Source organism: Pistacia vera, unplaced genomic scaffold (genome assembly GCF_008641045.1).
Source record: "Pistacia vera cultivar Batoury unplaced genomic scaffold, PisVer_v2 Contig192, whole genome shotgun sequence".
Lineage (NCBI taxonomy): Eukaryota > Viridiplantae > Streptophyta > Magnoliopsida > Sapindales > Anacardiaceae > Pistacia > Pistacia vera.
Window position 1 is genome coordinate 669,998 of NW_022195993.1, and position 23,220 is coordinate 693,217.

At 36.7% G+C, this 23,220-nt stretch overlaps 2 protein-coding genes across 2 annotated transcripts; both read left to right on the plus strand.

Moving 5' to 3' along the window:
* Window positions 1-3,073: 3,073 nt before the first annotated feature.
* Window positions 3,074-11,548, plus strand: LOC116127519 (pheromone-processing carboxypeptidase KEX1-like). The gene is made up of 3 exons (XM_031413176.1): window positions 3,074-3,232; window positions 3,387-3,417; window positions 11,319-11,548. The coding sequence occupies exons 1-3, from the start codon at window positions 3,074-3,076 to the stop codon at window positions 11,546-11,548; spliced, it is 420 nt and encodes a 139-aa protein (XP_031269036.1).
* Window positions 11,549-16,207: 4,659 nt separating this feature from the next.
* Window positions 16,208-17,791, plus strand: LOC116127520 (phospholipase A1-II 6-like). Its single transcript, XM_031413177.1, has 3 exons — window positions 16,208-16,696; window positions 16,868-16,966; window positions 17,092-17,791. The coding sequence occupies exons 1-3, from the start codon at window positions 16,268-16,270 to the stop codon at window positions 17,509-17,511; spliced, it is 948 nt and encodes a 315-aa protein (XP_031269037.1). The 5' UTR covers window positions 16,208-16,267; the 3' UTR covers window positions 17,512-17,791.
* The last annotated feature ends 5,429 nt before the right edge of the window (window positions 17,792-23,220 follow it).

Genomic DNA, 23,220 nt, shown 5'->3' on the forward strand with positions numbered 1-23,220 from the left:
AACGCGATATCTAAACAATTCACCGAAATTTTGTTAACCATAGCTTGTTGAAAGCTCATAAAAAAACGCCGCGACCATTCTTTCACATATATAAACAAATTCATAATAGAGCAACTTCGTCCTATGTCATTTCCTTTGAGTAAACATAGCAGTCATACTCGGTCAGCAGATTTGATTGTTTTCCAACATAATTCTAGCAATTCCTGTAGCACCAGCTGCAGAGAAAAAGAAAAGACAGTTTCAATTCTGGTGTTGCGGTGTGAAGTCTTCTCCTTCCATCAATTTTTACAGTTTGTCTTGCTATTGTTGCAGTATGAAGAAGAGTTTCAATTCCTTGTAAGATTAGCACAGAGAATGATCGAGGACCTGGTTCAATCTCCTTCTAATGCATGCAGCCTTATATAGGAGATACGAAACTGTTGGATGATGGTTTGAAACGATGTGTATTTGCACTTAAGTGGAACGACGTCGCTTTGATCTAAATGACCGAAACAATCCTGAGGTTGATGAAAAGAAGATCCAACGGTGAAATTCAACCCTAATGTCAACCATATAAAAGCAGAACTATTTGGCAGTTATGCATTCGATTCATTTTCGTTTTACAAGTCTTTCTTCTTCGTTAAACACCATTGTTGAGCCTTTAGGGTTTTTCAGTTGGGGTGAGTGTTTCTGTAACTTGGGTTGAGTGACTGGTCAAGTCATTCTGGGTGTATTGTATACGCTGTATTTAGATATTCGAAGTGTGTGATCTCTAGAGTTAGTTACGGGTTGAAGAAGAGGGTTTGAGGGATTTGGTTGCTTTGTGTGTGTAATCTGTAATCTGACAGTATTAGTGCAGCGAGCTTGTGTGATCTCGAGTTCAAGGGACGTAGCTTGCTCAACCATAGAGCAAGTGAACACGGTAAATCTGTTGTCTTGTGTGTGATTGGTGTGATTCTTGTTCTTGATCTGTGCTATTTTTTGGTTGATTCTTTTCTGTGTAGTATGTTAACAGAAACCAAATTCCTTTATTCTAAAAAAATATTTCAATCGTCTCAATATTCTTAAAGGATAACTAAAGTTATGCCACAAGTTGTTTTTATTCTTATTAATTCTAAATAGTATGATTCATTTAATTTATTTATGAGCCTTTTATTGTTAATTAAAATCATATAGCTAGATTTTCTACAAAAGTTATGATAAGTAAACAATGGACGTTGTTGCCAAAGATTACTTAGGTTCCCTCAAATGCAATTTCGGTATTGTGACTTAAATTGTTGACATAAATTTTCAACGTTGGTCCATTACAATCCAATAGTCTAAGAGTACTAAGAGGTACTAAGGTGACAATGAGATAGTTGCTTCCAACTTCCATTTCAGATCTGTTAGATTACAATAAATCACAATAAATCCATGGCTATAAATTTGTGTTTCAATATAAGTTAAAGATCGAACATCCTTCTATATACTGCTACAAAACTATACCAAGTAGGTAGAATATCATGAAGTAGAAACATGTCCTTTAAATTTAATATTGGTGATTTGTGGACTCTCACTTTTAACTTTATTCCTACTTTTTGTGGGAACCGTTTTAAGGGAGATCAGTAGCTGTAAAGATCAGTTGTTATGTATATAGAAGAAAACTTAGTTAGTTAGAAATTAGTTATGCTGAGCTGTAAGTTTGTTAAGAGTTAGAAGAAATTAGTTAGACGGCGTGTGTATTTTCTTGTATATAAACAAAACAATGTAACAGAACTCTGCATGTTGGAATAATAGAATTCTCATTTTCACATTTCTTGCCCCCAATTAACATGGTATCAGAGCCATAATTCCGGTTTGAGAATTCTAAAATTACAGAAACTTCACTCAACTCACTCGTTCATCGGAATTCACGGCTTCACTGATTCATCAGTTCCATCTGTTCATCAGCTTCGTTAACTGATTCATCAGTTTCTTCTGTTTCATCATTGTCCTCAGGATTTGTCTATTATCTGATCTCATTCTTCTGATCAAGAAGCTATCATCTTCATTCTTCCAAAATGGCAAATGTCAGTGCAGATGGAGAGACGCAATCTTCGCAAATAATGGAAAGATCAATCGAGCTAACAATCGATTTTAGTCATCAGCTTTACCTTCATCCTTTGATACTCCAGGTGCCGTTCCGTTTTTTTCAATTAAGTGGCATTGATAATACATCATTATGGAGTAGATCTATGAGAATTGCATTGGTAGCTAAAAATAAGATTGGATTATTGATGGAACTTATACAAAGAAAAGCTTTCCAGTTAGCTTGCACAATCAATGGGATAAAATGTCATGCTTAGTTCTCTCTGGATCATGAATTCCGTTACTAAAGAACTCTTAAGTGGCATCGTTTAGCATCTAGTGCACATCTAGTATGGAAAAGATTGAAAGAAAGGTTTGATAAAGTGAATGGATCTAGAGTTTTTCAATTCATAGAGAAAAGTCACCTTAATGCAGGGAACTTCGTCCATCTCCACTTATACTCTAAACTAAGAATGCTATGGGATGAGTACTGTCTATTGTCCAGCTTCCTTCCTGTGAATGTTCCATGTCAAAAGTTTACGTAGATCACATGCAGAATCAAAAGTTGCTACATCCTGATGGGATTAAATGAGACTATTGCATGCTAGAAGCCAAATCCTCATGATGCAACCTTACCATCTATCAACCAAGCTTACTCTATGCTTGTCACTGAGGAAAGCCAGAGAAGTTTATACATGTTGTTGCTGTAGAATCCTCTTTCTGAACCTACAGTTTCTATTCTTCATCCAACCAACAATCAGTCAAACCCAAGAAGAACTGGAATATAACCTGTGAACACTGCCATATGAAAGGACACAAAAAGGATAATTGGTTAGGATCATTGGATATCCTGCCGATTTTAAGTTCACCAGATGAAAAGACTCATGCTCCATCATCAGCAAACAATGTTGCCACTAATGAATACCTGATCACAGTCAAAATAATAACCAAGCAGCAGCACCTCCATATTTTCCAAAGAACAGTATGCAGAGATATTAAAATTGCTCCAAAAGGAACCTGCATTAGCTCAAATGATGCACACGTTAATATGGCAGGTATTCACTCTTACTTTTCCTCTAAACATGGAGTTATGGATATAGACACAGGAGCCAGTCACCATATGACAGCTTCTCTAAACACTTTGAACAAGTTGATGGGGACAGATTCTCCTTCCACAGTCAGACTTCCCAATGGAAATCATTCAACCGTAACACATACTGGATCTTGTAATATTGGTCCAGATCAGAAATTGAATAATGTGTTATTTGTGCCAGATTTCAATATAATTTGATTTCTATCTCAAAGCTCACCAAAGACTTATCTTGCTTTGTCAGTTTTTATCTGACTTCTGCATATTTCAGGGCCTCTCCAATGGGAAAATCCTGGGGATTGGTAAAGAATCAGAGGGTCTTACTTTTCATGCCTCTTCATGCATACAAGGCCAATTTTCTCTTTGAATACTTTGAATAAACACTACATGTTTCCTGTTTAGCTTCTGTAAACCAGCTTTGGCAAAACGACTTGGTCATATACCATATACGAAAATGAAATATTTTTCTGGAATAAGAAGTTTTAATTCTGTAATAATGAGTACCATTGTGATATTGTCCTCTTGCCAACAACATGTGAGAAAACCTTTTCCATTAGCAATACAAGGGCTCCTACATGTTCATTATTGCATATGGATGTATGGGGACGATATCATACTCCTACACATAATCATTACAAATACTTCTCACAGTGGTTGATGGATCATTCTCGGGTTACCTGGGTTTTCTCATGGCAAATAAGCATGAAGTCATACTTCATATTAAGAGTTTCTTTCACTTATCAAAGACTCAATTTTCAGCCTCTGTCAAAACTGTTCAAACAGATAATGGCTTAGAGTTTCTCAACTCTCATTGTTCAGCTCTTTTACTTCCCTTGGGATATCCACCAGAAAACTTGCGTTTATACCCCGCAGAATGGTGTAGTAGAGAGGAAGCATAGGCACTTACTTAGTGTTGCTAGAGCCTTGAGATTTCAGGCATCTATTCCAACAAATATTGGGGAGAATGTATACTCACAGCCTGCTATATCATCAATAGACTTCCAACTGATGTGCTTAGCATAGCTCCTCATCAAGTTCTTTTTGGTTCCCTCTCAATTGATCACTTCAAAGTGTTGGCTGCTTGGCATACGCATCCAATCTAAGCTCAAGAGATAAATTGGTTTCAAGGCCATCCCATCAGTCTTTATGGGATACTCTTCCACCCAAAAGGGATACAAGCTGTGAAATTACAAGATTTCAGTTTCTTTGTCCAACCGAGATGTCCAATTTATTGAAGATATTTCCATTTCAATACCAGAAAATTATACTCCATATTTTCAAAAGATCCTTTCAACACCATATTTTCTGATGATTCTTATCCTGCTCCTATCAATACTGCCATTCTGATCTATATAATGATCTTGTCCCTGCTACTCCTCAATTAATCCCACATCTCCAACATATTCAGCTCCAGCACTCCTTCTGCCATCCTGTAAACATCAGACGATCGCCAGATCACATAGACCTCCAATTTGGTTGCAGATTACATTACACCTTCAGCTCATACTCCATTCAGATGTTCTTTCTATGATCATCTTTCTTATCTCACAGGTGTTCCTTTCTTCATTCTCTCGGATCAAGGAACCTGTTCATTTGTGAAGCTTCTCAGGATCTAATTGGATTGATGCCATGCAGACTGAAATCACGCATTAGAAGCCAATCAAACCTGGCAACTTACTCCCACTCCCTGCAGGAAAGCAGCCGATTGGCTGCAAGTGGGTTTACAAAGTCAAGTATAATTCTGATGGTAGTTTGGAGAGAGATACAAAGCTCGGCTTGTGGCCAAGGGCTATAATCAACAAGCTGGTATCGACTACACGAAAACATTCTCCCCGGTAGCAAAGATGGTCACTGTCAGATCAGTCCTTGCGTTAGCTCAGTATGCTTGGCCACTCTTTCAACTTGATGTGTTTAAGCCTTCTGCAAGGAGATCTTCATGAAGAAGTTACTGTCTTTACCTCAAGGATTGGCACTCAGGGGGGAGAAACACAGTTTGCAGACTGCTCAAATCCTTGTATGGATTGAAGCAAGCAAGTAGACAATGGAATCACAAGCTCACTGAAGCCTTGATTGAAATGGTTACTTACAAAGTAAATATGATTACTTTTATTCACCAAACGAGAAGGAAGCAATATAGTCATCCTGCTTGTCTATGTAGATGACATCTTGATAACAGGGAGTGCACCGGGATGATGGATCAATTGAAGTTCATATGCAGGATAATTTCAAAATCAAAGCCATGGTCACCTAAATTCTTTCTTGAATTGAAGTTGCTAGGTCCTCTGAAGGAATTGTTTAAACCAGAGAAAAATATGCACTGAAAACTCATTTCGGAGGCTGGATTGTCTGCTGCAAAACTGCTGATACTCCTCTGAACAAACTCTAAAACTGACTTCCTATGAGTATGATCAAAAGTTCCCACCGGTTGGAAAAGGATGAGTGCTGTCAGATCCTACTATATTCAGGAGAATGGTGGGAAGGCTGTTCTATAAACCATGACCAGGCCAGACATTCATTCGCTGTCCAGACTTTAAGTCAGCACATGCAGACTCTAAAAAATCACATATGGAAGCAGCATTAAGGGTTATAAGATATGTGAAAAAGGAACCAGCACTTGGGTTGTTCATGTCCTCAAAGAGTACAAAAGAGTTAATTTCCTTTTGTGATTCAGATTGGGCAGCTTGCGCAGTGAGTGAGAAAATCAGTATCAGGATACTGCATCAACGATGGGAGATTCTCTTCTGTCCTGGAAATCAAAGAAACAAAATACTGTGGCAAGATCATTACAGAAGCAGAATATAGAAGCATGGCTGTAGCTGTGCAGAGATAGTTTGGTAACAGGCTTGCTTAAAGAGCTTGATGAATGAAGCCAAAATACCGGCACTGCTTACTGTGATAATAGTCAGCATTGCAGATTGCGGCAAATCCCATGTATCATGGGAGAACAAAACACCTAGAGATAGATTGTCATTTATAGAGAGAAAATTCAAGGAGGTTTGATCATTGCAAGAATATACTCCAACTGGAGAACAAGTGGCAGAAGTAATGACAAAAGGGCTGGGAAGGCTTCAACATGAAAAAATTTTGTCCAAGTTATGCTTGAAAAATATCATAAGATGCCAACTTGAGGGGGGTGTTAAAGATCAAGTTGTTATGTATATGAGAAGAAACTAGTTAGTTAGAAATAGTTATGCTGAGCTGTAAGTTTGTTAAGAGTTAGAAGAAATTAGTTGACAGTTAGAGAAAGAAATTAGTTAGACGGCTGGTGTTATTTTTGTATATAAACAAACAATGTAACAGACCTCTGCATGTTGGAATAATAGAATTCTCATTTTCCACATTTCTGCCCCAAATTAACTTATAAGTTAAGCTAAACTAGGTTTCAGCCTATTAGCCTGCAACAGTCTATAAATAGGAAATCAGAATCCTATTCTATTTCCTTTTCTACTAAGATTTCAAATCTTACTCAAACTATTAAACTTGATCTGATAAGGTCAAGAAATCATATCTCTTTCATGATAGGGATTATCTCCCAAAATAGGACTTAGTATCCTACTAAGATTTCAAATCTTATTTAAAATATTAAACTTAATCTGATAAAGTCAAGAAATTATATCTCTTTCTTGATAGGGATTATCTCCCAAAATAAGACTTAGTGTCCTACTATGATTCCAAATCTTATTTAAACTATTAAACTTGATCGGATAATGTCAAGAAATCATATTTTTTCTTGATAGGGATTATCTCCCAAAAAAGAGGACTCAATGTCCTACTGGGATTTCAACCCCTTGGATTCACTATAAAAACAGAGGTTTGCCCTCTCATTAGGCATGCAATCTCCCATAGTTAATCTACACTACTCAAAACCATCTATTTACTCCTAAAGTTCTTGCTCCCAAGAACCCGACGCCTCCGCCGTAGTCCTAGCCTCCGACAAGACTCTTGGTAATTCTTCTTCTCCTTAATTCTTATTAAATAATCTCTTTCAGCCTTGCTGACTTGAGTGTCGGAGTGCCTACGACAAATATCACCCCGGTGTTTTCCAGAAGCTTCACGCTTGACCTTTCATGTGTGTAGGTCCAACAGATTGTCAGTGGTCTCAACCTTACGGGATCAGACCATATTTTCATGACGGTAGATTTTTTACATTTACAGTCTGGCGCCCACTGTGGGGTCCTGACAATCATTTGCCAACGATGACTTACAACATGGGAGGCGATACAAAACTCCTTTTGACTAACAATGTTAATCAAAAAATCTCATCATGATAAGAATTTTTTTTTTCTTTATTTTTCTTCGTTTGTTTTATCTATTCACATGCCATATTATATTTATTCGGCATATCGTAATTTATTTTATATTATATCCATTCAACGGGTAGTATAAGACCTTGAAGCTCATATTATTGTTCTAAATTAATAATAGCTTCATATTATTGTTCTAAATTAATAATAGAATAATAATGTGTCAGAGTTTAAAGTGGTGTTCCTAAACCACTTGATTTATTGACTTTGCTTTAACAATCTCTCTTCTCTAATCCTCTGTTTAGATAAGGCAATAGCTTCTGTCTCTAACCTCTCTGCACGCACCTTTTCACTTCAATCATCAAACCACCAGGTGGTCCACCAGCGTCATCAGAGCTTTGCAATGCATTACCCGCCACAAAACTATTTAATTTGTTCATTCAAGAAGATGCCACAATACGCCAGCATCTCCAGGACCTCCGCTCCATTGGAAGGTAACTCAAACTCGACCAGCCTTGATCCAATCCCAATTCAACTTCACGAAGATTTGACACCACTTTGAAACCCAAAACCTATCCATCTATTCTCCTAAAATTGCCCTAAGAGATTCTCCAATCACATAGTAAAATCCTAAAAACACTGCAGTAATCCTCTCAAAACACTTAAAGTCATCTACTAAACACGAAGAGAAACTCCCTAAGCAAAACCTGCTTAAGTGACGCCCCCCCCCCCAAACCCAACTCTTGCCTAATCTCCTTACCCCACCGTATTCCAAGACTCCAAACTCGAATCATCGCCCCTTCCCAACCAATACATATCAACTCAAACCACCTTCACATCACAATCTCCAGCACACCTGTCACAAAAGCCCTCATGCTCCTCGTTATTTGCAAACTTTCCACTCCCCACTACAACTCAACACCACTAAACAACATGAGTAGTCCATTCAATGATATTTGGGTTTGCACATACAATATCAACGTGCCCATTCGGATCAGCCCAAAATTGAATCACGTGCCCACTCAACTTCAATTGGTTCAGCTTTGGCATAGAAAGTAACACCCCTCTCTCCACTCAGTCCAACAAGCATGGGTGGCAGCACTTGAAGGGGAAATGTATGTGTCATATTCTCCTTTTAACTACCACTCTATTTGGTTAAATTTTTCTCTATTCGGCCCATTACTTAAATACATGCAGCCCATTTTTCCATTTAGCTCACTCTTTATTCAGTCCATAACACATGCACACCATGCATATTAACTCTCAATTCGACTATTTGCTTAAAACATGCATGCCATGCATGCCACTGCTCCAGCTTCAATCGAATGTTTTCAACTACAAACTCGGTCACGCCGACTGGGCCACATAGCCCAAAAAAGGTTTCAACTACAAGTCGATCACGCCGACTCGACTGCAAGCTCCATACAAGCTTCACTTGGCATACACTTTCGGATAGACCCTGCTCAATCTACGGATCTACACCTTCGGATCGGTCCTACCCTTTCCATGGATTTACACCATCGGATCGACCCTGCTCGATCTATGGATTTACACCTTCGGATCGACCCTGCTCGATCCATGGATTTACACCTTCGGATCGGCTCTGCTCGATCCATGGATTTACACCTTTGGATCGGTCTTGCTCAATCCACGAATATACACCTTTGGATCGGTCCTACCCGATCCATGGATTTATACCTTCGGATCGACCCTACTCGATCCATGGATTTACACCTTCCGATTGACCCTGCTCAATCCACGGATTTACAGATTTACACCTTCGGATCGGCCCTACCCGATCCACGGATTTACACCTTCGGATCGACCCTGCTCGATCCATGGATTTACACATTTGGATTGACCCTACTCAATCCACGGAACTACACCTTCAGATCGGCCCTACCCGATCCATGGATTTACACCTTCGGATCGACCCTACTCCATCTACAGATTTACACCTTCAGATTGACCCTACTCGATCCATGGATTTACACCTTCAGATTGACCCTGCTCGATCCATGGATTTACACCTTCGAATTGACCCTGCTCAATCCACGAATCTACATCTTCAGATCAGCCCTGCCCGATCCACAAATTTACACATTTGGATCGACCCTGCTCGATCTATGGATTTACACCTTCGGATTGACCTTGCTCTATCCACAGATCTACACCTTCGGATCGGCCTTGCCCGATCCACGAATTTACACCTTCGAATCGACCTTACTCGATCCACGGATTTACATCTTTGGATTGAACCTGCTCAATCCACGGATCTACACCTTCGGATCGACCCTGCCTGATCCACGGATTTACACCTTCGGATCGACCCTGCTCAATCCACGGATTTATATCTTCAGATCGGCCTTACCCAATCTAGGGATTTACACCTTCGGATCGACCCTACTCGATCTAGGGATTTACATCTTCGGATCGACCCTGCTTGACCCACGAATTTACACATTCGGATTGACCTTGCTTAATCCACGGATCTACACCTTCGGATCGGCCTTGCCCGATCCATGGATTTACTTCGGATCGACCCTGCTTGATCCATGGATTTACACCTTCGGATTGACCTTGCTCCATCCACGGATCTACACCTTCGGATTGGCCCTGCCCGATCCATGGATTTACACCTTCGGATCGGCCCTACCCGATCCATGGATTTACATCTTCGGATCGATCCTACTCAATCCACAGATTTATACCTTCGGATTGACCCTGCTCAATCCACGGATCTACACCTTTGGATCGGTCTTGCCCGATTCACGAATTTACACCTTCGGATCGACCCTGCTCGATCCACAGATTTACACCATCGGATCAGCCCTATCGATCCACGGATTTTCACCTTCGGATCGACCTTGCTCGATCCACGGATTTACACCTTCGATCAACCCTGCCCGGTCCATAAAACTACAGATTCAGTTGGCCAGACCGGTTGAAGGGTTCTTATACCTCAAATCGACAAGTCATCGACCCAATCCACACAACGATCTATCTGACCTAAAGAGCTGCTATCACTAATCCACTCAGTTTGCACTCATTCGATTAAATCTACTCTCTAAGCTAAATACTCTTTAACTTAAAGAGTGGGGGGCTAACTGTTAGGGCCAAAAATCATCTTGGGCTTGACAAGGCCCAATAACGAAATAAACATGTCACGGCCCAAGGCCTTAACCCAATCTCGATTGGGCCTACGCTTAAAATCACCTTGCGACCTACCCACTCTATGAGTTAGGCCATCCTATAAGTTAAGCTAAACTGAGTTTCAGCCTATTAGCCTGCAACAATCTATAAATAGGAAATCAGAATCCTATTATATTTCCTCTTCTACTAAGATTTCAAATCTTACTCAAACTATTAAACTTAATCTGATAAGGTCAAGAAATCATATCTCTTTCATGATAGGGATTATCTCCCAAAATAGGACTTAGTATCCTACTATGATTCCAAATCTTATTTAAACTATTAAACTTGATCGGATAAGGTCAAAAAATCATATTTTTTCTTGATAGGGATTATCTCCCAAAAAAGAGGACTTAATGTCCTACTAGGATTTCAACCCCTTGGATTCACTATAAAAACAGAGGTTTGCCCTCTCATTAGGCAGGCAATCTCCTATAGTCAATCTACACTACTCAAAACTATCTATTTGCTCCTAAAGTTCTTGCTCCCAAGAACCCGACGCCTCCGCCTCCGCCTCCGCCGTAGTCCTAGCCTCTGATAAGACTCCTGGTTATTCTTCTTCTCCTTAATTCTTATTAAACAATCTCTTTCAGCCTTGCTGACTTGGACGTCGGAGTGCCTACGGCAAACACCACCCCGGTGTTTTCTAGAAGCTTCACGCTTGACCTTTCATGTGTGTAGGTCCAACAGATTGTCAGTGGCCTCAACCTTATAGGATCAGATCCTATTTTCATGACGGTAGATTTTTTGCATCTACAAGAAATCAGTTCGGAAGACAAATAAAACTGATAAATCTTATGATGGTTCCAATAATGGAGTTTCTAGAGATAAGGATGATTCAAATGAAAAATATTCTAGTGATGGAGAAGATTCTATTGATGGAGGAGATGATACTATTCTTGACTATTGCGATGATACTAATGACGAACAAGATGATGATGGTGAGAACAAAGATGACGAAGATGATGATGACGACGAGGATGATGGTGAGTTTTAATATTGTACATTTGATTGTATGGGTACTTCCTTATCATTTGGTGGGGGTAAACTTGATTGTATAATTTGTATTTTATTTCAATTTGATTGTAATGAATATTTTGCAATTGATTGAAGAAACCCTCTTGTCTTTAATTTCGGAATATACTATGGATGAATTAATTTATTTTTGTAATTTCATATTGGACGTGAATGTGTAATACAGACATTAATATTTAACATGTGATCCAAATATTAAGTCTATAATATTAAAGCCGAAAATGTAAATATTTGTATTCAGTTTGAATTTGATTTGTATTCTTTTATCATGAAAGCCGAAAATGGTACATAATATTTGCAATGGATTGAAATTTGTTGCTACGATTTTATAAACAGATTTTTTTTTTCATCGCTAATTTGTAGGTAATTTGTTTTAAAACGGATTTATTTGATCTAGCTAGATATAGCAAAACCCGACCCGCCCCTCATCACCCCTCGATCCTAACTAAATTTCTTAGCCCATGACCTTGTACCCGATCCTATGTGTTAATGAGTTTTTTTTTTTAGTGACCTATATGCTAAAATTATTAATGATTTTTTTTTAAATGATATATATGTTATTGCTAAAATCTTGAGAGGAATGACAAATAGTTGTACGTATATTAATTATGTTTTTTTAGCAAATTTTTGTCACAATATATCACATTTAATTTGACTCAAATATTTTGTCATTAATACCTCGATTTTAACATATATATACATATATATTTTGTAATGATAAATAATTCTTTTTGTGACAAATTAGTTTGTAATTATAGCATGTATTACTAAATATAGTGACTAAAGTTTTTGATGACAAATATGGCTTGTCATGATAAACAATTTATCTCAGCGCTTAAATTTTGACTCAAACATTTTGTCATTAATACCTCAATTTCAGCATATATTATGATAATTTATTTTTGTAACAATAAATAAATTCTTTTGTGACAAAATAATTTGTAGTTATAGCATGTATAATTAAATATAGTGACTAAAATGTTTTAAGACAAAATATGTTTGTCACAATAAACAATTTACCTAGGTGCCAAAATTTGGCACCAAAAATTTGTGATGAAATATTATGATAAAGTTGTTTTTCTTCAATATATTTCTTATGGATTTCTTTATTGTGATAAAATATTATGAAAATAATTTTTTTTAGTCACTATATATTCCCTTTGTCATACTTAATGTGATGTTTTTTTATTTTGTCATAATACCTATATTACTTGTGATGAAATAGCTTTTGATAAAATTAATTTTGTCACAAAGTTCATAAGTCGACAATAAGACTTTACTATGTGGTATCTACAAATAGTTTAGTGGTGAGTGACAAAGGATTCTAGCCTTCATTTTAATTAGCAAATTCAAGCATCTTTATCAGATAAACTTAAAATTATCCTTTTGAGTATATATACAGAATCAGATATATGATTTTTATTTGATAAAATTAACCAGAATGAAAATTATCCTTTTACGAATATATCCTTTTAATAAGCATATTTCACTTTCGACATGTGGTATCCAATTATCCAAAGATTCCTTATCTACGGATTAATTATCCTTTTAAGAATATATCCTTTTTAATCAGCTTCTCCTGTTGCTTTCTTATCTTCTTTTTCTATTTTCAGTTCTCATTGTTGGGTGGTAAATTCATGCAAGCTATGTTGTCGCCACATGTCTCCTAAGGTGCCCAGTAATCAAGGCGTGTGTCAACCCAATGGAAGGTATTTTCTTCAGGATCATGTGAGGCTTCAAAAGGAAGAAAGCTAGCCGCCTCTCCAAAAAACACATGTCAATTTGCAGTGGAGTACTCCATCTTTAAGGATCATGTGGAGTACTTCATCTTTAAGGATGCAAGTTGCCCTCTAGACTTCGTGTCAACTCGCATGTGGGTAACTTCATCTATAAGAAAAACAGTACGATATCACGTGTCTAGATGGTTGTGAATTACTTCACACCGAAGATCACCCTCAAAATACTATAAATTGGGAGTTCTCACCCCACACCAAGGATCAGGAACTTACTTTTTACAAAGGCATTACAACAATAGTCTCCTTAGAGCAAATACTTCTTATAAACACATCAATAAAATAACAGTAGACGTAGAATTGCCCTGTATATCCGAACCGCTTTAAAAACCGCTCTTGTTTTCTCTATTTATTTTTACGCATTTACTATTTCGCATTTCATTTACTTCACACATGAATCTCATTGAACCCATAGGTTCAACATCATACTTGCTATTTCTCAATGCTTTCTAGACCCTTTGCATATATTTCCTAGAAGGCTTGCGTATCTCTCGTTGGTGCGAAAAACTGTATCAACATTTTGGCGCTTAATTGTTGGATGGTAAATTCATGCAAGCTATGTTGTTGCCACATGTTTCCCAAGGTGCCCAATCATCAAGACACGTGCGACCCCATGGAAGGTCTTTTCTTCAAGATCATGTGAGGCTTCAAGAGGAAGAAAGCTAGCCGCCTCTCCAAAAAACATATGTTAATTTCATGTGGAGTACATCATCTTTAAGGATGCCAGTTGCCCTCTAGGCTGCGTGTCAACCCACATGTGGGTAACTTCATCTATAAGAGAAATTGTGCTTGAGAACAAATACACACACAAAGTTCACAAGTCGACAATAAGACTTTACAATGTGGTATCTACAAATAGTTTAGTGGAGAGTGACAAAGGATTCTAGCCTTCATTTTAATTAGCAAATTCAAGCATCTTTATCGGATAAACTTAAAATTATTCTTTTAAGTATATATAGAGAATCAGATACATGATTTTTATTTGATAAAATTAACCAGAATGAAAATTATCCTTTTAAGAATATATCCTTTTAATAAGCATATTTCACTTTCGACATGTGGTATCTAATTATCCAANAAATGACCACCTTCTATTATGTTGTTTATCTGCTTTATCGGGAGAGCACCTCTGAGTTAGAGTGATCATAATGCATATGGCAGATTTTTTGGTTAACAAGTATTATATTTCTAAATTATAATGAGCTGTCATTATTCTCTTATGAGATATTTGCATGGTCCATAACACTTGTCAAATTGACATACAATGTGCTAGAAAGTTTATTCTCGAATAAACTTTTTCATAAAGTATCTTTTTGGCCACCTATCCCCTTGTATTGGAGCCCAAGTTTTCTATATATTCGTCTTCTCCAATGCAATTCTTCTTAAGCTTGATTATTCCTCTGATATTACTCTGAAAATTCCTTGAGGTTTCTTTTGTTTTGAATCAGGTTTCATATGCCTTAGGTAGACTTACAAATACCTTTGATAAACTTTGTTTATTTGTTCATGGTTGGAATGTGGGTTTCCATTGGTGATGCTTGATGAGAGTTCAAGCTTTTCGAGCTGAAGTGTGTCTTCGATGTTGATCCTTGAGAGGAGCTCAAGGCTGACCAGGTGGTCTTGTGAACGTGGAGCTTATTGTGGTAGTTCGAAGTTCGACCAAAGGGTGAAGTTTGAAGAGTTGCAAAATAGGAAGTGTTCTTGCACTTGATGCTTAAATTTGACTTTGTAATTGAACTATAAATGTTTACCATAGTGAATTGACTTCATCTAGACTTGGTCCTATGGATGTATGCATTTTGCCAAACTATGTAAAAATTTGTCGTTGTTTTACTTTGGTTCATTTTGATTGTTTTATGTTTATGTCCAATGAACTCTTAAAAATCAACTTAGCAATCCTTTCCGCTTAAGTTTAATTCACTTGGTAAAGGAATTAAAACTTTCATCCACTGTACAAGCCACTTTTCAATGAGGAGCCTTGGATCACTCTTTTGAAAGAGTGACACCTGTACAAGGCAATGCAAATATCATGCATAAAATAAAACATTAAAATCAATAAAGAAAAGTGCCACCTGTATTGGGAAACAGAATGTTTGCACATCAGAGACATGTGTCCACATAATCTGTTCATTCACAATCAAAGTGAACAAAGAATGTGTGCAAATTCACATGATATAACAAAATGTGCAAACCAATAACAGAATTCACAATTGTGCTTAAGAACAAATATGCACACAAAGTTCATAAGTCGACAATAAGACTTTACAATGTGGAATCTACAAATAGTTTAGTGGAGAGTGACAAAGGATTCTAGCCTTCATTTTAATTAGCAAATTCAAGCATCTTTATCAGATAAACTTAAAATTATCCTTTTAAGTATATATAGAGAATCAGATATATGATTTTTATTTGAGAAAATTAACCAGAATGAAAATTATCATTTTAAGAATATATCCTTTTAATAAGCATATTTCACTTTCGACAATAAGACTTTACTATGTGGTATCTACAAATAGTTTAGTGGAGAGTGACAAAGGATTCTAGCCTTCATTTTAATTAGCAAATTCAAACATCTTTATCAGATAAACTTAAAATTATCCTTTTAAGTATATATAGAGAATCAGATATATGATTTTTATTTGAGAAAATTAACCATAATGAAAATTATCCTTTTAAGAATGTATCCTTTTAATAAGCATATTTCACTTTCGACATGTGGTATCCAATTATCCAAAGATTCCTTATCTACGGATTAAAATATAAATAAATAGAAATACTACGCACTTAAGGACTATAAAATGAAGTTGACATTTTTGTTGCAGCATTTTCTATAAATAGCATGCAGTAAGAAGAGACTGTCCTCACAAGAGAGATGCTAAAAAACATTGATGCCTAACTGGAAGGAGTGTAGTGGCGAGAAGAATTGGGAGAGTCTCTTGAAACCTCTCAACAAAGATCTCAGCGAAACTATAATCCATTATGGTAAAAGAGTTCAAGCTATTTATGACACCATTGATAATGATAAATTTTCTCCAACGTATGGGCATCCCAAATATAAAGAAGAAGAGTTCTTCTCTAAGGTTGGCCTGGGATTGTACACTGTGAAGACCTATTTATGGACAAATGCAAAGGATGTCGATTTCACTAAAAAGGTCGGAGATGTTTGGATTGGTTATGTGGCTGTGGCCACAGATGAAGGAAAAGAAAAGTTAGGAAGAAGAGACATTATGGTTTGCTGGAGAGGAACTTTGACGCTGGCAGAGTGGATAAATAATTTGCAGGTTGAGCATGTTAAGAAATATGGGTTATTTTGTTTTATTGTTTATTAAGGGTAGATTTGTCTTTTCATTATTTCCTTTGTTTAGCCTATATATATATCTTTGTATTTAGGTTAAATCATACTTTTTTTTGTATTCAATTGAATTGTGCAATATTAATGAAACCCTAGCCTCCTCTTTTTATTATTTTCTTTGGATTGTTTAACAGAGCAAACCTCAGCTTCGCCAATTTTAGGGTCGTGCTCGGGGAATGCTCGTGTGCACAAGGGGTTTCTTTCCATCTACACCCATAAGTTAGCCAGAGAGAAGGTATTTTTGAGACTCAAATAATCAGTAATCTTTTAAAACACTTGGATTCAAACTTGTTTTTCTTACTGAATTTTGAACATAATCTAATAGTTGATATTTAAATTTGATTGTTGGTATATCTGTAGGTTCTGAAAGTTGTCAGGGAACTGATGGATCAATACAAAAACGAAGAAATTAGTATTACAGTATCAGGCCACAGTTTGGGCTCAGCACTTGCCACATTAAACGCAGCTGATATAGTTGCCAATGAATACAATAAGCCCCCAGGGTCAAACACCACAGCAATGGTCACAACCTTTGCATTTGCAAATCCCAAAGTTGGGAACTCAGGCTTCACGACTGTCTTCAACAAACTCAAGAATCTTCATCTCTTGCATGTTAAACATATTCGCGACCCTGTTCCTGAACTTCCACATGGTAATAATTACTCAAAATTGGGAATTGTGTTAACTCTCAACACTACTGATCCAAATTCACCATTGGAGTGTCACAGTTTGAAGTATACACTTAAGGCAATCGAAGCAACACAAGTAAAGTTAAACTAGAAATGGCGATGGGAAGCTGGTATGATAAAAATATAATACTAAATAAGGTTTATGTCACCAGCATGCACAAATGATAATGACACTGAGTTCAACTCTGTGATAAAATAAATTTCTACTTGTGTAATGACAGAGTCCATCTCTGTGAAGAGAATAAGTTACTTCCTATGTGTATATGTACTTCAATTGTGTAGTCAACTTGGGTTTACAGTGTTGTATATTTTCAGTTATACTACAAAAAAATCTCTGCTATTAAAATTGTGAATATATTTTATTTAAATAAGAATATGTTTATTGGTTTTTAAGAGCACATGATAATACACAATTTGGTATCAAAGTGATCTTTATAAATTCTTAAACCTAGTTACATTACTTCCCTGACATTAGTTATATATCCCAAATCTTGTAGGACTAGAACTTTGAATCTAGCCCAAGTCTAATTATTTTAAGCTTAGGATTACAAATTAGTTTCCCAAAAAAAATAAAATAAACTAAAATAAAATTCCAAGGCTTAGGTGGGTATGGTCCGCCACTACACATCTCATCCCAGTCTCAAATAATCTAGTACTTGTTAATATAAAATCTTTGAGAGACATCAATGGGTCTCAAACCCTCAATGTATACATATATGCATTATTAATTATTGTAGATAAATGTTAATGTCTTTACATATATACATCAATGGGTCTCAGACCCTCTACGTATACATATATTATTTGGATAAATGTTAATGTTGATGTCGGCATAGGGATGGGCACGAGTTAGGTTGGGGCTGGGGACCCCTGTCTTCGGCCCTGGCCCGAAAGCCCAAGGGGATTCCCCAGTCCCGGCCTAAAGCCCGAACCAGGAATTCAAGGAATCCCCGAATTAGGCTCGATCCCTGTAATAACTCCTTTATACTAGGATACTCATAGAAATACATAAAGTAAAATACATTTATATCAACAAAAGTAGATGGGCCCAAATTTTTTTTTTAGTACATATAAACATTCTTATTACCAAATAAGATATCATTTTACAAAAAGTAATCAAAAACAATGGACAGTGTAGCTATTGCTCCTCGCTTGCCGACGCCAATCCGACCACGTCCTCACCTAGATCTTGTAAACACAAAGAAAAACAACGGGGTGAGCACAAAAATAATGCTCAGTAAGTAAATCCTCTACTCGTCTGTCCCCGTAACTCTTTTTCTTAATTCTTTCCTTACACATTTCTCGTCTCATTTATTTTCTCTTTCTGTTTCTCTTTCACATAGCTCTCTTTTATTAATTTTCTATTGTAAGTCACGGCCTCATCTTACCAGAGGCACACCCTAGTGGAGTTCACAAAGCACCAACCCGCTCTTCGTAACTCTACTCATTCTCTCTTTATTCTTTCTCAATTGAATGTCACGGTCTCATCTTACCGGAGGCACGGTCGGGTGGAGTTCACAAAGCACCAACCTACTCTTTGTGACTGCCCGGTGGAGTTCACAAAGCACCAACCCACTCTTTGTGTTTTTCTCATTCTCTCTACTCTTAGAGTAGTTCATTCACAAAGTTTTCTACTTTTTCTCAAGCTGCTTCTCAATGCACAATTAATGTATAAGGATAGTTCATGCTTAAAATTTCTTACTTAAGGCACTTATGAAATGCACAAATGCAATGTTGCATCAAGATAGTCATTCTGCACAGGTCACACTCAAGAAGGGATAACTTGGGTTATACACATCGGATTGCTACGATTTTAGTCTCGTTTTAAAGCTTAGAGACAGGGCTACAACTTTTATGTTTCAAACTCAACTTGGTTCAATCTGTAAGATGCCCAAAAATTACTCAGAATGTCATGGCTATGACAGGGCAACCATGGTAATATGTTCTCAATTAGGCATTTCATCAAACATTACTTGTGCATAAACAAACCCTAATTTAATTATCATTCAATTTGTTTCTCAACCATCCAAAAATGAGAGAAAATCTCTCTTGTAGCATCACCATACCTACATGGCAAACACACTCCCAAAATTTCCTCCAATTCTTCCAATTCAACCCATCATCAAACCATCACATACACTTCTCATATTCAAATATATCTAACAACAAGCATAATTTATCATCAATCTTATCTCAATTTCTCAATAACCATAACATATGCATACTTAAAAGAAATCTCTACTCACTTGAAATCTTAAACTTTAACTTGAGTTGGATTTTGAGTGGAATTTACTTACCTTATGCTTGAGTCTTCTCTACTAAGCTCTCTACTCTTGTTGGATTCAAAACTTCTTCTAACCCTAAGCATAAACTTCATAAGAACTCAACTTTTACACAAATAAATCATAGATAAAGAGCATGAATTCTTACCTTTTGAAGTCTTGAATCAAAACCCTATTAAAAATCACTCAAAAGCCCTCAAAATCCTTGGAGGATTGAATGAAAATTTGAGAGAAAATGGGGGAGTAGTGTGGCGGTGGAATGAAGGAAATAAGGGTTACAAACCCTTATCATCTTATTTTATAAACTCACTTTCCCATTTTTCCCTTACATTTTTTTTGGAAATTCTATCCTGGTCCCATAGTCAATTACCATAATGCCTTCATTTTTATTGCATTCTTTATGAAATTCTACCTCTTTTCACTCCCCACTTTTTCAACTAATTTTGAGTGAAAAGATAATTTTACCCTTAATACAAGTTTAAGGCATTTTCTTCATATTCTCTTAAAATAACTTCAATAAAAATTAACTAAGGGCTATAAAACATAATTTAAATCATGTACCTCCATGTTAGGCGTTACAATCCCCAAATGGGGAATCTTTGAAATCCCTGTTTGGGGGTTTTGCATCATTGAGCCTACCTTATCATTTTCTCCAAATTATAATATATATCATCCAAAAAGAAATTAAATTTATAATATACATATTGAACATAATACGTATACATTATACATATATAACATATTTATTATGTATTACAAATATTTATAATGAGTTATTATATTTAATCTATTATTATTTATTACCCATTTATATATGGTTTTATAAAATACTTACATAATTATAATTTGTTTTTATATAATTTATGACTTCATTGACCGATTTTCAACTATTCAAATTAATATAGGATTAAATGGTTAAAATTAAACCTGGCTACAAACATTTATACATAATAATAATAATAGACGGGCTGGGTCGGGGAAGTCGAGGCGAGGACAATTCAGGGTCAGGTAGGGCTGGGGCGAGACCAATCCTGTCCTTGGCTAGTCGCTGAATTCATGGGCTAATTTTCAGCCCATGCCCGACCCGAACCCTGAACAATTTGGGGAAACTCCGCCTTATCCGGGTCGGGTCGGGCTGGGTCCCTGACATGGCGAGATTACTCCTATCCCCAGTCGGCGCTTCAATTTTCTCCTTTCGTTGCTGTCATAGAGAAAGCTTCTCCTGTTGCTTTCTTATCTTCTTTTTCTATTTTCAGTTCTCGTTGTTGGGTGGTAAATTCGTGCAAGTTATGTTGTCGCCACATGTCTCCCAAGGTGCCCAGTCATCAAGGCACTTGTCGACTGTAACAACTCCATTCTACTCATATTCTTTTAAAATATGCACAGTAAAATATAAGTAATATAGCATAAAAAGTTGGGCCCAAAATTTTCTTTTATTAAACATATACATTGTTTATACAAAAAGTTGTATCATGTACAAAAGCATCAAAAACAAGGTGGACAGTGTAGCCATTTCCCTTCGCTTGCCGACGCCCATCCGATTGTATCCTCACCTAGATCCTACAAAAACATAGGAAACAACGGGGTGAGCATAACTAATGCTCAGTAAGTAAATCTTCTACTCATCTATCCCCGTAACTCTATCTAATTCTTTCCTTACAATTCTCATTTACTCTCTCTTTTATACTTCTCTCTATTTTCTCTTTCTCTTAACTCTTTCTACTAACTCTCTTTTGTAAGTCCCGGCCGTGCCTCGGTTATGCATGGATTTGGAACCCTTGGCCATGTGAGTATACAATCTCTCTCTCGGGTACTCTCGGGTATAGCCCTCATCCGCATGCACTCTCACGGGCTACACGACTTCTCTCTCTCATACTCATGCCGCTCTCTCAATGCGGCGTACATGCGGGAATACTCTACCCATTACTCACGGGTTCCCCATCGCATAACCTACTTTACTCTTTTTTTCTCTCTTTTCTCTTAATAAAGCTCATACTCAAAGTTCTCTACTCTTTCTCTAATGCATAATTAATGCATATGGATGATTCATGCTCATTAATACCCTCATGAAAAGCACAAATGCAATGTTGCATCAAAGACAATCATTCTACGCAGGTCACACTCAAGAAGGCATAACTTAAGTTATACACATCGGATTGCTACGATTTTTATCTCGTTTTAAAGCTTAGAGATAGGGCTATAACTATTATGTTTCGGTCTAAACCCAGTTCAATCTGTAAGATGCCCAAAAATCACTCAGAAAGTCACGGCTATGACAAGGCAGTTTGGTAACATGTTTTCACTTAGGCATTTCACAAGCAACTCATGTGCTTATAAACACTCTACTATAATTACTACTCTACTTCATTCTCTAGCCATCCAAAATGGGAGAAAAATCCCTCATATAATCATAATCCCTGTCAAGAAAAACACTTCCAAAAAGGTTTACACAACATTTCTCAAACTTCATCTCAATTTCCATTTCTCAATACACATTAAAACACTTCTCATACATGAAGTGTATCCAACAACCACCAAATAGCTACTCATCTCAACTCAATTCTCAATAACATAACATACTTATACATACATAAATCTCTACTCAATCTCTAAATCTCTACTCAAAAGCTTATTCAAAACTCAACTTGGTTGGATTTACTTACCTTGTGAAAAAGTGACTTCTCTAGCACTTTTCCTTCCCCTTGTTGTCTTGTCTTCTCTCTACAACTTAAAACAACAACAAGAACAATAACAACAATATAAGACTTCAATATAACCATAAGCAAACTCACATCTAAAGCAAGAAAATTCTTACCTTAGGATGCTTTAGATGAAATCTCTACTAAAATTACCCAAAAGCTCTCTTAAACTTCTTAGAAATCTTGGGAAAATTGAAAGGAAAATTGAAAGGAAGTAGAGAATGAGAATAGCGGTGGAAAATGGATGAAATGAAGGGTTTATTTCACTTAACCCTTTTTAGCTCATATTATAACCATCCTTTCCCAATTTGCCCTTGCTCTTCCTTGGAAATTCCATCTATATCCTTTAATTCATTACACTCACACCCCCACACTCACTTATTCTCCATGAAATTTTCTTACATTTCACTCCCCACTTTTCCTGCTGATTAGGGGTAGAATGGTCATTTTACCCCTATGGAGAAATATCTAGAAACCTCAATACACATTTTAGTCGACTCGTCGCTGCGGCAAAAAAACTTCTATCGCCCCGACAAAAAATTACAGAGTCGACACCGCCATACACAAAGCCAATGAACATTTAAACAATACAAACTCAATTAAAGCTGAATCAATGAACATTTAAACAATACAGCAAATCTTAACTACATACCTCAAGTGGGGCGTTACATCTACCCAATGGAAGATCTTTTCTTTAGGATCATGTAAGGCTTCAAAAGGAAGAAAGCTAGCCGCCTCTCCAAAAAACACATGTCAATTTGTATGTGGAGTACTTCATCTTTAAGGATGCAAGTTGCCCTCCAGACTACGTGTCAACTC

Bases quoted from the DNA above. Each gene is read 5' to 3' on its own strand.
- LOC116127519 (XM_031413176.1), top strand. From the start codon at position 3,074: ATGGCAGGTATTCACTCTTACTTTTCCTCTAAACATGGAGTTATGGAT. The intron at 3,233-3,386 runs GTAACACATACT...TGCATATTTCAG, and splicing joins CCAATGGAAATCATTCAACC to GGCCTCTCCAATGGGAAAAT. The intron at 3,418-11,318 runs GTAAAGAATCAG...ACAAGAAATCAG, and splicing joins TGGGAAAATCCTGGGGATTG to TTCGGAAGACAAATAAAACT.
- LOC116127520 (XM_031413177.1), top strand. From the start codon at position 16,268: ATGCCTAACTGGAAGGAGTGTAGTGGCGAGAAGAATTGGGAGAGTCTC. The intron at 16,697-16,867 runs ATTGTTTATTAA...TGTTTAACAGAG, and splicing joins AATATGGGTTATTTTGTTTT to CAAACCTCAGCTTCGCCAAT. The intron at 16,967-17,091 runs GTATTTTTGAGA...GTATATCTGTAG, and splicing joins ATAAGTTAGCCAGAGAGAAG to GTTCTGAAAGTTGTCAGGGA.